Source organism: Paramisgurnus dabryanus, chromosome 5 (genome assembly GCF_030506205.2).
Source record: "Paramisgurnus dabryanus chromosome 5, PD_genome_1.1, whole genome shotgun sequence".
Taxonomy (NCBI): domain Eukaryota; kingdom Metazoa; phylum Chordata; class Actinopteri; order Cypriniformes; family Cobitidae; genus Paramisgurnus; species Paramisgurnus dabryanus.
In genome coordinates, this window is record NC_133341.1 from 8,630,370 (window position 1) to 8,643,449 (window position 13,080).

General features: G+C 38.8%; 1 protein-coding gene across 1 annotated transcript in view; it reads right to left on the reverse strand.

Annotated features, from left to right (window-relative positions):
* Window positions 1-13,080, reverse strand: part of iqgap2 (IQ motif containing GTPase activating protein 2) — a 59,634-nt gene that overhangs the window by 39,747 nt on the left and 6,807 nt on the right. The window contains exon 2 of the mRNA XM_065263065.2: window positions 8,855-8,954. Coding sequence (XP_065119137.1) covers window positions 8,855-8,954 — 100 coding nt within the window. The remainder of the gene's footprint in view (window positions 1-8,854; window positions 8,955-13,080) is intronic.

The window sequence follows — 13,080 nt, forward strand, 5'->3', positions numbered from 1 at the left end:
GAATAAGCTCCTATGGTGGATTGTAATAAAGGTAAGTTACAGATGACATATTGGCAAGGTTTATTCTAGTCCCAGACTAAAATGCATGTTTGAGCTGCATTAATTTCAAAACACCTTTTACTGACATATCTTAACATATATCAGTACCATTGTTTTGTCTGAAGATGCACAGTGCACAATATTCTACAGTATTTTTTTGTAATTGTTTGTAAAAACCACCTAAATGTCCTACTATAACTAAGGCCTAGTCCTGAATTAATCTAAACCCTGTCTGGGAAACTGCCCCAAAGTGTTGTGTTTGTATCTGTTGCAGTATACAGTATGTTGGTTAACATTCCTATTCATTTCAATAGTACAATTTGCTCAGCCAGCTCAGAATGCAACTGGAGCAAGCAATTAGAAACCTACCTAAGCCATACACCATAGCTGCGGCACATTGTTATGTGACTAATAACTCTGAAGGTGCAAGAAAATGACATAATGACAACACTGATTAGATAATGGCACAGTGCCAAAGAAGGAATATAAAAGTTACAGCAATTACCTTCAGAGAGCATCCAAACACTGAATCTTCTGCATAGCTAAAAATTGACCTTGGACTGTCTCCCAGTTTACGCTGTTACAGCATGCAGCCAAAGATTGAAAGGACATCCGTGCTTTAAACCATTTGGTAAATATTGGCTTTTCCACCATGAACAGTTAGTCAAGGTTACTACAGTCACACCCCATCCCACTATTTCTAAACACAGATACCTGCAGAACACTTAAATTTAATCTCTAAATAAACTATGTTAGTATAATATCCCCTCATGGTTTACTAAAGCTAAGAGCAAAGAAGCAAGAAATTTGTTGTGGTGTCTTTGGCTCTGAATAAAAGACAAACTTTGTACCACAGTTTATCTGTGACAGCCTGAAAAAATCTATAACTGGAACATCTGGGTGAAATTTCACTCTGTATTGGTTGTTAGTCAGTGACCAGCTGAAAGGTTAACCTGTGGCACGTTTTGAAAGTTTTACACTTATTGCAATTTGCATCCATGTTCCCAGAGCTTTTAAATGAATGTCTTGTAGTGCAGTCTGAAAAACTGTATACACATGCCGCTACTGTAGGGCCTTCATGGGGCTAAAAACAAAATTATAAAATAAGGCCCTAGGCCCAGTTGCATAAAGCACCTTAAGTGTAATTTTCCCTTAAGTTCACCCTTATGTCTCCCTTAAACTTAAGGGTGTTGCAGAAAAAACCCTTAAGTTTTTTCTGTTGCATCTCCATGGCAACAATAGTATTTTATAACGACAAACCTGGGTCGCTGTCGTGAAACACTTAATGATTACTTTTACCTAAGAGAACCGTTTAAGAAATTATACTGTATGCAACACCCTTAAATTATTTTCTTAGTTTAGGGGAATTTACCCCTTAAGTGTCATACTTAAGGGAAAAACTTAAGGTGCTTTATGCAACCGGGCCCTAGCCCTTAAAGGTCCAGCTGCATTTAGTGGCCCTTTAACCATGTACCTGGACGGCCCTGCCCTTCATCTAACAAACATGCCGATGCCTCTAATAATTATCCCAAAATCAGAGAAAGAAACAATTTTAACCTCCTAGACCTGGTCCGTCCACATACGTGGACATCAAATTTTTTTGTTATTTGCAACATAATAATTTAAGGGACACTCAATGTTATTATGCAATGATATTACACAGCAACCCCTTAGTAACTTTCAATGGCAGCGGACTATTTTCTGGCACTGCATAACATCATTGCGCCTTTTGCAGCCATGTTACGGCAGCAAAGTCATTGATTATTACGCCAGAATGAAAGTATAATTCCTAGCCATATCTGCCTAAAAAAAAAAAAAAAAGAAAAAAAAATCGCACTTTTACTTTTCTGTCGGTCTTAGTATGAAACTACAGAAGAGTTTTAAGTTTTAAATATAGAAAAAATATCAAAACTATTTGGTTATTTTTTAGCACGATGCTAATGGTCTAATCGGATTCAATGGATTATGCTAAGCTCTGCTAAAAGTGGTACCGCCAGACCCGGAGATCAGCTGAATGGATTCCAAAAAGGTAAAAATCAAACGTTTAACTCTAGGGGAGATAGAATTAAAGGGACACTCATTTTCCGTGTAACTGGAACCTGTTGTACACAAACGTGGACAATTATACTGCTTTATGTTCAAAGAAAAATATTTGTTCATTATATATTGGTCCAAAAAGCTGGAAGAAATCTAAAATGCAAGCCAAACCAAAGCTCAGGTCTAAGGAGGTTAATGATGTTTATTTGGCATAAGAGCCAATTTGAGAGATTAATTCTCAGTTTGGGAACTAATAAGTTTGAGTAGGTAAGAAGCATTCATCTACACTGAACAAAGTTAAACTATGCTGAAGTGAGTCAAGTTAAATGCCACTACTATGCTGTTGTTTGCAAGCTTTGGTTAATCATTTACAAAGTGACTATTAGGTTGTGTGGCTTAACAAAGTTTATTCTTAGACCAAAAGCATAGAGTTGATCAAATTCATAAATTTTTAGGGTCAGCTGGGGTCAGAGATCTGCTCAGTAGATAAACAGTGAGCCTATAGTAATTTGTTAAAAGCAAGGTGGAGGTGTGGGAGTATATAATGCTCTCTTAGTTGTCTGCATGATGACATTTGTGATATCTGATGCTTTCTTTACATGGGCCAAAAGTCTACATTCCTCGAATGTCCATCCAGCTCTTTAGGTTGATTTAATTAAAGACAACACAGATGAAATGACAATGGCAAGACAAACATTCTGCCCAGATGTGTCAGCAATTCCACAGCCTCCCACAAATCTCTCGACATGACCGCTAGTACCAGCTTGTAAAACTGTGCATGTGCTGTTATGGCATATAGCAAAATCAAATGAATGGTGTCATTTTTGTTCACATGTCACTAACTGATCTAACACTAATAAGCATTCATGTGCTATATCATGACTAACCCTAACTGTATGCAAAACACAAGATTTCAGTTACTGATACCATTGCAGAAATACCCTGTATACTGAATTTGAGCACAAGAGCCAAAAACTCCAGCCCCTGTGCACACCTCTCACTGTCCCCACTGCATCTGCCAACAATACAGAGGTCTGTTACACCGTCTAAGAGAGATCTGACTGTTTACAGCCCCAAGGCGACTCTTTCCTGTGATTGTTAGGCTACAGGATTTCAAACAGAGCTGGAATAAAGAGATTTACATACTGTGCATAAAAAACTGCTTTATAGGTCTTAAGGTGAATGGTTCAATGAATGGTCCTATACACAAACAACAAGAAAACACTGTGGGATAATATAAGTTCAGCTGGGGAATGAAAAAAGGCCAAAAACAGCCATGGTTTAGAAAAATCCGTTAACTGTTAGGGCGCACTCACACTATCCAAACCAAACCGCGCTCGGGCGCATTTGACCGCCAAAGCCTGGTTTGTTTGACTAGTGTGATCACTCTGTACTGCGCCCGGGTGCGGATTGGTTAATCGCGCCGCGGCCGGGTTGCAGAGGTGTGCCGGAGCGCGGTTCACTTGGGCTCAGGCGTGGAAGGCTGTGGTGTGAGCGCAATCGAGCCTGAGCGCGATTCAAAAGGTGAAGACGTCAGTTGCACGACCACTCACCTTCATCTGCCTCCGTTTAAACCTTTTGATGCGAGCAGCTGGGTTACGTGAATGTCCGAGCTGCACACGCCCGGACTCGGATCGATAAAAGTACAGTGTGAGTGCGTGCATCTGGGGGAGTAGGGAGGGGTGGCGATCGCGCTGTGGCATGGTTTGGTTCGGATAATGTGAGTGTGCCCTCGGATGAATAGAATTGCAGTCCTTTCTTATGCACAGAGGTCATTATCCTTTTTTTTGTCTTTTCACCTACTTATCTGACTGCATGTGTTACAGAATAAAAAAATATCTTGTTACCTTCACGTTACACCGGGTCTGTGTGCTGCTTACTGAGTGGGTGATAGAGCAGCTGAGAGCATAGCTTATTACAATGGAGAATACTAGTGATGATATACAGTAGGGGGGTGAGACAGACAACTCTTTCAACATAATGGCTGTAAGTTTCACCTTTCAGAAACAACAGCCAATCATATTTGTGATAAAAGGGCATCGTCTGTTTGTTTACTTTGAAACGGACGTACTGTAACATTACCTGGACCAGCCTGAATGTTTCCTATTTTCAGTGCAATCTGACTTTTAGGAGCAAAATATATGATACCTTTGTTGGAAGATTTTATTGCTGGTTTGAAATATGTCACTGAAATGTAATCTTGGCCAATAGATTTGGAGATTCAAATCTTTCTCCATTTAAGTAGAAATGAGCTAAACGTATTGCCTACATATAAACTTAATGCTGCCAAGATGCCAGCCAAGTGAACTTGAGTTTCCCTAAAGAGACATTGCATATACTCAGTGAACAGAATTATAGCATTCACACTGAAGTCACATTGGTTTTTTTTTTCATAAAACAGAACTGGTTCCCATTTTCCAGACTAGGGCTGCACGATTCTGGCCAAAATGTGAATCAACATTTTTTTTTCCAGTGGGAAAGGAGATCACGATTCTCTTACATGATTCTCTTTTCTTTTTTACAAAAACATTTACTGCACTCAGGTAAAAAATGTGCTACACAGGATGTTCAGTTATAATAATAAAGTGTCTGAAAAGTCTCCTTTTTCTTATTTTAGACCCTTTAAGATTAGAAACTTAAAATTTGTTAGCTCTTAAACATAAACTGGCCAACCTTAAAGGAACACGCCCAGATTTTGGGAATTTAGCCTATTCACCGTAACCCCCAGAGTTAGATAAGTCCATACATACCTTTCTTATCTCCATGCGTCCTGTAAGTCTCTCTGACGCAGCCCCCGCTAGCTTAGCTTAGCACAAAGACTGGAAGTGAATGGCTTCAGCTAGCATTCTGCTCCCAATAAGTGACAAAATAACACAAACATTTTCCTATTTATGTGTTGTGATTTGTATAGTCACACCGTGTACAAATAACAAGGTGATATGAGACACAGCTATCTTTTAACAGTATACATACTGGGAACTATATTCTCAGAAGGCGAAGCACTGCCACTTGGGCGGAGTGATTTGCACAACTCTGACCGAACTCTCTGCTCCTCACCAGGGGGCTTCTCGGGTGCTGCAAACAAATAACTTATGTCACTTAGTGGGAGCAGTATGCTAGCTGAGGCCATTCACTTCCAGTCTTTGTGCTAAGCTAAGCTAGCGGGGGCTGCGTCAGAGAGAGTTACAGCACGCACGGAGATGAGAAAGGTATGTATGGACTTATCTAACTCCGGGAGATATGGTGAATAAGCTAAATTCCCAAAATCTGGGAGTGTTCCTTTAAAACTTTAAAAACATGAATCCTTTAAAACACTAAACGATGATACAGAGGCTGTTTTTCAATCCGAATGCAGGTCGCATTTGAAGGCTGCATACTTCATCAAGGCTGCCTTATTTCAGAATATTAACAATTGTAAAGTTGACTATTAGTTCATCGTAAATTGATGTAATATGTTTAGAGGAGAGAGAGAGGAGAGAAACAATCAGGTCTGATTGGTGATTGAATAGGGGTTTTCAATGTGGATTGTTATCATGTAAATATGTGAACACAAAAATGCAGCATCTGAATACAGGAAAATACTGTACATGCAAGTGAATCGACGTCATTTTAGAAAGAAGATCGCATTATGTATGACTATGTTTTTTTGTGATTCTTTTTTCGATTAATCATGCAGCCCTTTTCCAGACTTGGCCTTTAAAGCACACAAGCAGCAACTTCACTACCTGGAAGGATGAGGATGGAAAATATGTTACTGGAGCACAGTAAAGGAAACACTGAAACAATGATCACTTGTAGCCCAATTAAAATCTTAGGCAAAACACCCTTAGATTTATGGTAGCCGAAACCTTGCAAGGAAACCTTTTGACATCTAGTAACAACAGAAGTTTAAGATATCACACAGGGACAAAATTAGAGATGGAAAAAGTTTCACAACTTGACCCCCCCCCATCTAAAACAAAACATGCTCTGTTTGCTTAAATCAACAGGTACAAAGTCTCCTAGTCACAGTACTGGTGTGTATGTATAAGGACATAACAACAATCTAAAAAATAAAATGGTGCTAAATAAATAGCACTAAAAGCTTGTAATCATAAGGGAACCATTTTTAGTGCTATTTATTTAGCACCTATAAAGCACCTATGAAGAACCATCTGGGGGTGATATAGCACCACTATAGCACCAGATATGGTTTTATATAGCACAATGTAGTTCTACACAGGTTCAACATAGGTATTGCACTTAAAATAGTTCCCCTATGAACGAATTTTAGTGCTATTTAGCACTGTTTGTTTTTAGAGTGAAGTGCATGAGACCTATAATAATCAGGTTACATTTATAATTATGCATTTGGCAGATGATTTAAAGGGATAGTTCGGCCAAAAATGATATTAAACCCATGATTTACTCACCCCCAAGCTGTCCGAGCTGCATATGTCCATCGTTTTTCAGACAAACACATTTTGGGATATTTTAGAAAATGTTTTAGATCTTTCAGTTGATTAAATGTAATGTTACGGGGTCCACGACCTTCAAGTCCAAAAAAGTGCATCCATCCTTCACAAATTAAATCCAAACGGCTCCAGGATGATAAACAAAGGTCTTCTGAGGGTAATCCGCGTGGTGTTGTTGTAGAAATATCCATATTTAAAACTTTATTAACGAAAATAAATACCTTCCGGTAGCACCGCCATCTTAGTTGCGTCCGCATTCAGGATGAGAGCTTACGCAACCTACGGAGGCTACTCTGCTGCTGCTCTGTGCCCCGCCCTCCGAAATTGTCATACGTCACTAAGAAAAGTGCGTACACTACGCTAATACTCTCCCCTGAATACAGAGGAGTCTAAGATGGCGGCGCTACCGGAAGGTAGTTATTTTCGTTAATAAAGTTTTAAATATGGATATTTCTACAACAACACCACGCGGATTACCCTCAGAAGACCTTTTTTTATCATCCTGGAGCCGTTTGGATTTAATTTGTGAAGGATGGACGCACTTTTTTTGGACTTGAAGGTCGTGGACCCCGTAACATTACATTTAATCAACTGAAAGATCTAAAACATTTTCTAAAATATCCGAAAATGCGTTTGTCTGAAAAACGATGGACATATGCAACTCGGACAGCTTGGGGGTGAGTAAATCATAAGTTTAATATCATTTTTGGCTGAAATATCCCTTTAATCCAAAGCAACTCACATTTCATTGTAAGGTATAAATTTATTCAGCATGTGTGTTCCCTGGTTTCGAACCCATGACCTTCTGCAGTGCTCACTTTAGCACCCTTTTGCAGTTAAATAGTTTAAAATCACTTGAGTGTTAACATTTGCAAGCCAGATCAACTGCGATCCTTATACCCCCTAGTTTTAACAATGCTGTCTATGACTACACTCTTTGACATTTTGAAATAAAAAATAAATTAAAAAAAAACTTATTTATGTGATAAGTCAAAAAACAAAGATGTTGCTTTAATTGTGTGGATTTCAAATTTTTCCAATGTTAAAATACTTCTTTCCCACCATCTGTATGTTGATTTCCTTTAAAAGTGTAAATACTGTGGAGCCATCAAAACCACTGACTTGTGAAGTGGAACACAGGAATGACAAATTACAGATTTGTAGCCAGCATCCCAATTATGATCCAGGACTACGGGATTGTAAGAACAAAGGCTTTGCAACAACTCTGCCAGGAAATCCAGGATTTATAACAACTGATTAAACACTAAATGTGAAAATTTAACTTTTGTTGTCATCAAAGAAACTGGCCATACTTTAGAATGTTGAGAAGTGAGAAAACCAAAGCATTGAACGTCTCATCTCATCTCAGAACAATGCATGCTGTAATACTCCCTCACATTCTTTTCTGCTTCCATCAGATGTGGGTCAAGTTTCCAATGACACAAATGACTGCTGATGCATTTAACTGCTCTCTGTGTCTTGATGGCAAAATGAATCCCAGCTCTGACAACTGGAAATGTGGCCATGGACATAATATGCTGAGAATGAAATATATTTTTAATAAAAATTTTATAAGAATTGACTGTATCCCTAAACATCGCATTCTGGGAGATGTAACTGGTTTCAGGTTATATGTGCAAAGAGAAAATGTGCTTGGAAAATGATGGTTCTGGCTACGAGAACGTAAGTGATGTTTTAAACTAAATTAGCTAAAGAGTGTCAGAGCTGATGCATGCTCAGCGCTGACATGATGAATCGGTGGGAATGTCGGTTTGAGTCCAAACTAAATCTACAGCACAGTACTGATCCATGGTCTGGTTTTCTGTGTACAGTCACAATGGTGACAGAACTGTTATAAAAACAATCAAAGCAAACTTTCAATACAGAATTACTATAGGTAGGGGTATAGCAGCAATTATAATAAAATGTCCCTCCTACTTTGTCCCTCCTAAAAACACTTTCACATCCTTTTTCAAATGTTATAACCCTATTTATTTCCTATTCGTATTATACAGTTTAACACTGTTATTTTACCAACTAGAAATAGCCACAGGTTTGTCATCAAATGCAAACCTAATTCACCTTTCGTGCTGGTTCTGCCTAAAATAATATTGACTGATCACTAGTAGGCTACAGTATTACACCATTCAGATAAGCTATCACATTATAGCCACAGACTAATAATGTTCCCTTCAAATAATCTTCACTTCATTCCATGTCCACACTGATGAATAATAAATTCATCAAGGCCCATGACCAGCACTGGATATCCATCTGTAGAATGAATAAGGCAGTAAGATGCAGTTTGTCCAACTTTTACTCACTGTTTGGCTTCTTCTAAATGACAAAGGTATTCGTAGGCAATATTCTGTCTCCTCCTCTCGTCCATTTCTTCTGCCGACAGCCTCTCATCATCCACAATGGCTGTAGGAAAAAGAAAGTAACAGTTGAAGACTACAGTACACACTAGACAGAATACAGTTTTTCCATAGTGGTAGTATAATGCATCAAAATGCTGAGTGTTGCATTTTTCTACACAGGTTAATCGGCCAACTGTACCACATCAAATAAAGCAACCAGACTGTCCGGTTCCCTTTCAGTCTGTCTCTTCGACGTCACGTTGATGACGGGCGAATTGGGAACTCGCTTAGAGAGACTAGTGTGCTTTGTGTATCTAGAAATAGCCAATGAATATTGGCATGCAGTACTTGCATCTATACAAGCAGGCTACAGTATCTATACAAGCAGGCTTCATCACTTCACTTCATGTCCACACTGGCTATGTTTACCTGTACAAAATTTTGTCAATCGGACTGAATTCAATACAATTGAAGGTTATGACAATACAGCTTACAGTTTATCTGTACCGAACGTCTGTGCAAGCGCACAACCAGGGTTGCCAGATTCGCGTATCAAAACCATCCGAATGGACATTCAAAACTAGCCCAAAAGCATCCCGATGACTGTCCACAGCCCAAATATCACTAACTAATCAACAAAATCATTTCATCTTCAACCCACAAAAAAAATGGTGGAAACAGTTTAAAAGTAGCCCAAATCTAAACTCGAAAAAAAGCAGAGGACTTGGCAACGCTACGCTGTGGACAGCATCTCTTGTTGAGTTCACGCTTTATCTCTGGATAAAAGTCAAAACTAAGTTGGAGAAAGTTGTTCTTCAGAAGTTTTCAGATGTAATTTTTCAAAAGGCACAACAATATTTTACTGCTTTAAGTAGTCTAATGTAGTGGTTCTCAAACCTTATCCGCGTGTGGCCCCCCTTGTGTACAGTGCATTTCTTCACGGCCCCCCCAAAGAAAATTAATGACAAAAAGTTTTCTAAAATATAACATTTTAATTAAGCAAAACAAATTAAGTTATACAAAGTAGTGCTGTTGGTTAGTAGCCTTATTTTTTTGGGTTTAATTACACAGAATTCATGATAAATGAATGTATTTTATAAAATGTCATTAAAGCTCCCATTCTGTCTGTGATTTTGAAGCTTTGATTGTGTTTATAGTGGGCAATATAACATGTGTTCATGTTTCACATGTAAAAAAAACGCGGTATTTTTCACACAATTTCTCTGTATAGCGCTGTTTTCACTGTCCTCAAAACAGGCTGATGTCTTCCTTATGTGAGGTCCCTCCTTCAGAAATACGTAACAAGTTTAGTGTGCTGTGATTTGATAGCAGCTTAGCTTACCAGAGCCGTTTGAGCCAAAGCTGGTGACTGACGTATTCCTGTGGGCGGAGTTTAGTCAACGAACTGTTTTACTGACGTCATTAAAGCAGGAAATAGAGGGCTGTAGTCCAAACCGGCCGTTCGTTGTAGGCTTTTAAAGAGGAATTCTATTGAAGAAAATATATCGTCTGGCATACTTTGAGCTTTATCATTTTACAGGTATTATTTATGCTATTATAGCAACATTACACACTAACTAGGGATTAAAAAATGGTATCAGGAAGAACGTGACCTTTAACACTGGGCCCCCCTGGCACCATCTCGTGCCCCCCCTGGGGGCCCCAGCCCCCAGTTTGAGAACCACTGGTCTAATGTTTTAAAAGTACACATTAACGCTGCAGAATGTACATCTCGGGTGCAGCACATGACCCCATTAATGGTACCTTGATATTGCGTGATGCCATTGCCGTGATATTGCGTGTTTCTGTGACGAGAATCATGTGATATAAGAGGTAAATATAAGATGTAAACTTGAGCACAAGTGTTCTGCAGATGTGCACAATGTATTTTGGCATCCGATTGAGGAAATACTACGATTCACGCATTTACATGCATAATTTCCTCCTGCTGATCAGATCACAGATTGGAGTACACCACCCCCTTCAATACAATCCAAATTAGCATCTGATCGTCCTCATTTGTGTTGATTAAGGGTTTACAGGAAGGCTTTTCAATACAATTGAGCCATCAGTACGATTACAAACTGATTATTTTGTTGCATGTAAATGTACCTACTGATGAATAATACATTTATCAAGGCCCATGACCAACACTGGATATCCATCTGTAAAATGAATAAGGCAGTAAGATGCAGTTTGTCCAACTTTTACTCTTTTACTGTTTAGCTTCTCCTAAATGACAAAGGTATTTGTAAGCAATATTCTGTCTCCTCCTCTCATCCATTTCTTCTGATGATTGTCTTTTTATCCTTCAGCTCTTCTTCAGATTACCAAATGTCCGTTGCTACATCGGAGGGTGAGCCTCTTCTCTCCATGGACTCAGACGTGCTGCCGCCCAATTTACACAATTTACAATTTACACAATGGACACATGTGCACAATATAAAAAAATCACATCTTTCTTTGCTGTCAGCAGAACATCAAAGCATCTAGGGGTAAGGGTAACACCTTTATATCTAACTACTATCCAACTCTCAGTGCTTATGTAACTGTTTGCGGCTATTGAGCTTTACCTGCTACTAAAAAAGCATCCACTCTCTCTCTGCCTCCATCTTCATGAAATTGCTAAATCCAACCTCTTTATTTCTGGTAAAGCAGAGCTGACCGCATCCCTAAGGGGCGGTGCACATCAAAGCTTTTACGCCTGTGGTCGGTGCGTGTTTTCAATTGTTTCCAATGGAAGTTCTGCGTTTTTCAACTTGGGATGAAAAGCTACGCTTGTCAATGTCAGTTGTTCTCACAAGGCCGTCCAATTACAGTGGAGAAGGGGCGGGACAAGTATCACAACAACCAACTTGCTTACAGCTCCAGTATCACAGTCAGCTACCAAAGCGCTCAGCTGAAAATACAGCTGCCATTCGGCATCCTCCAGGCGCGTTTAAAAGTTTTGGTGTGCACGCACCTTAATACACACTGCATTGGATGGTCTTAAAATGAGTTTGATTGGCCCTGCACTATTGTAATTTCCTGGAAAAAAACTGAAAAAAAATTGACTTTCCTTTTATTGTAACCTACATTTTTTTTGTTAATATGTGTTAATATGTTTGTATCATTTAAGAAAAGGGCATTATATTGTCATCTTTGCACCCTTAAATTGGTGTGATGAAATTGTGCCTGCCCTCTATAAACTAAAAACACATGCATAACTTAGTATATTTATCAAACTACAAAATGTTCATAAAATGAAGGAGTTTTTTTAGAAAATAATGCAAGACAGCTTTAAAGCTAAAGGTGATAACATGCTTTAACTTTTGTAAATTTTTACTTTTTAATATTTTTAATAGAGCATTGTAATTTCAGATCACCAGCAGAAGTATATGTGCATGATGTAGCACCTTTTTTTGACGTGTTATAACCAAGAGTAACACTTCAATGTGACACACTTGCGGATTAACCACACTTATTACAATAAATCTATTTCATGACATCTAGTTCGACTTGGTGACGTTCATCTATTCCTCACACAAGCAAAAGCAACAAAAAGACAAATGCAGCTGCAGTAAAAAAAGCAAGGTGGCACCTAAAGAGAACTTATGGCACTGTGTAATGAAAAAGCTCAGACATTTTTCCAGCAGATCAAACAGAACACAAGGCTGTGTCCAACTACCAACTGTTTTCACACTCCTCATTCATCTAGTTATAATTAATCTTGCTGACACACGGTCCCATGCTGGCCCTTTGTTAGAGTAAATGAAATTTAATTCTGTAATGACAACAGCACTGCTAATTTCTCACCCTGACGCACAGGCTCGGGCTTGCCTGTTAACCTCTGTGGGGCTTTATTACGTGGGTCAGCTGTATCACTTCTATCCAGTGGTGTAGTCCTAACAAATAAGTGCCACTACCCCTTATGCCAAATGACCAAAAAATAAAGACAGAAGCTTAAAACAGTTTGTTTTTGACAGGAGGTTTAGCGTAGACCTTTAAGAACTTTAGTTTAGAAATCTAGCTGGCTGTAAACATGTTTTAATATGAAGCTCGCATGATTTAGCATTAGGTTAACATGATTTAAAGAGCAACTATCGTTCGATCCATGATTTTACATTTCCTTTGGTGTGTAAGTGTGTATAAGTACATGTTAAAGCTCACGTAACACACGCTGTTTCTGCATTTCTGATGTTAATCTGGAG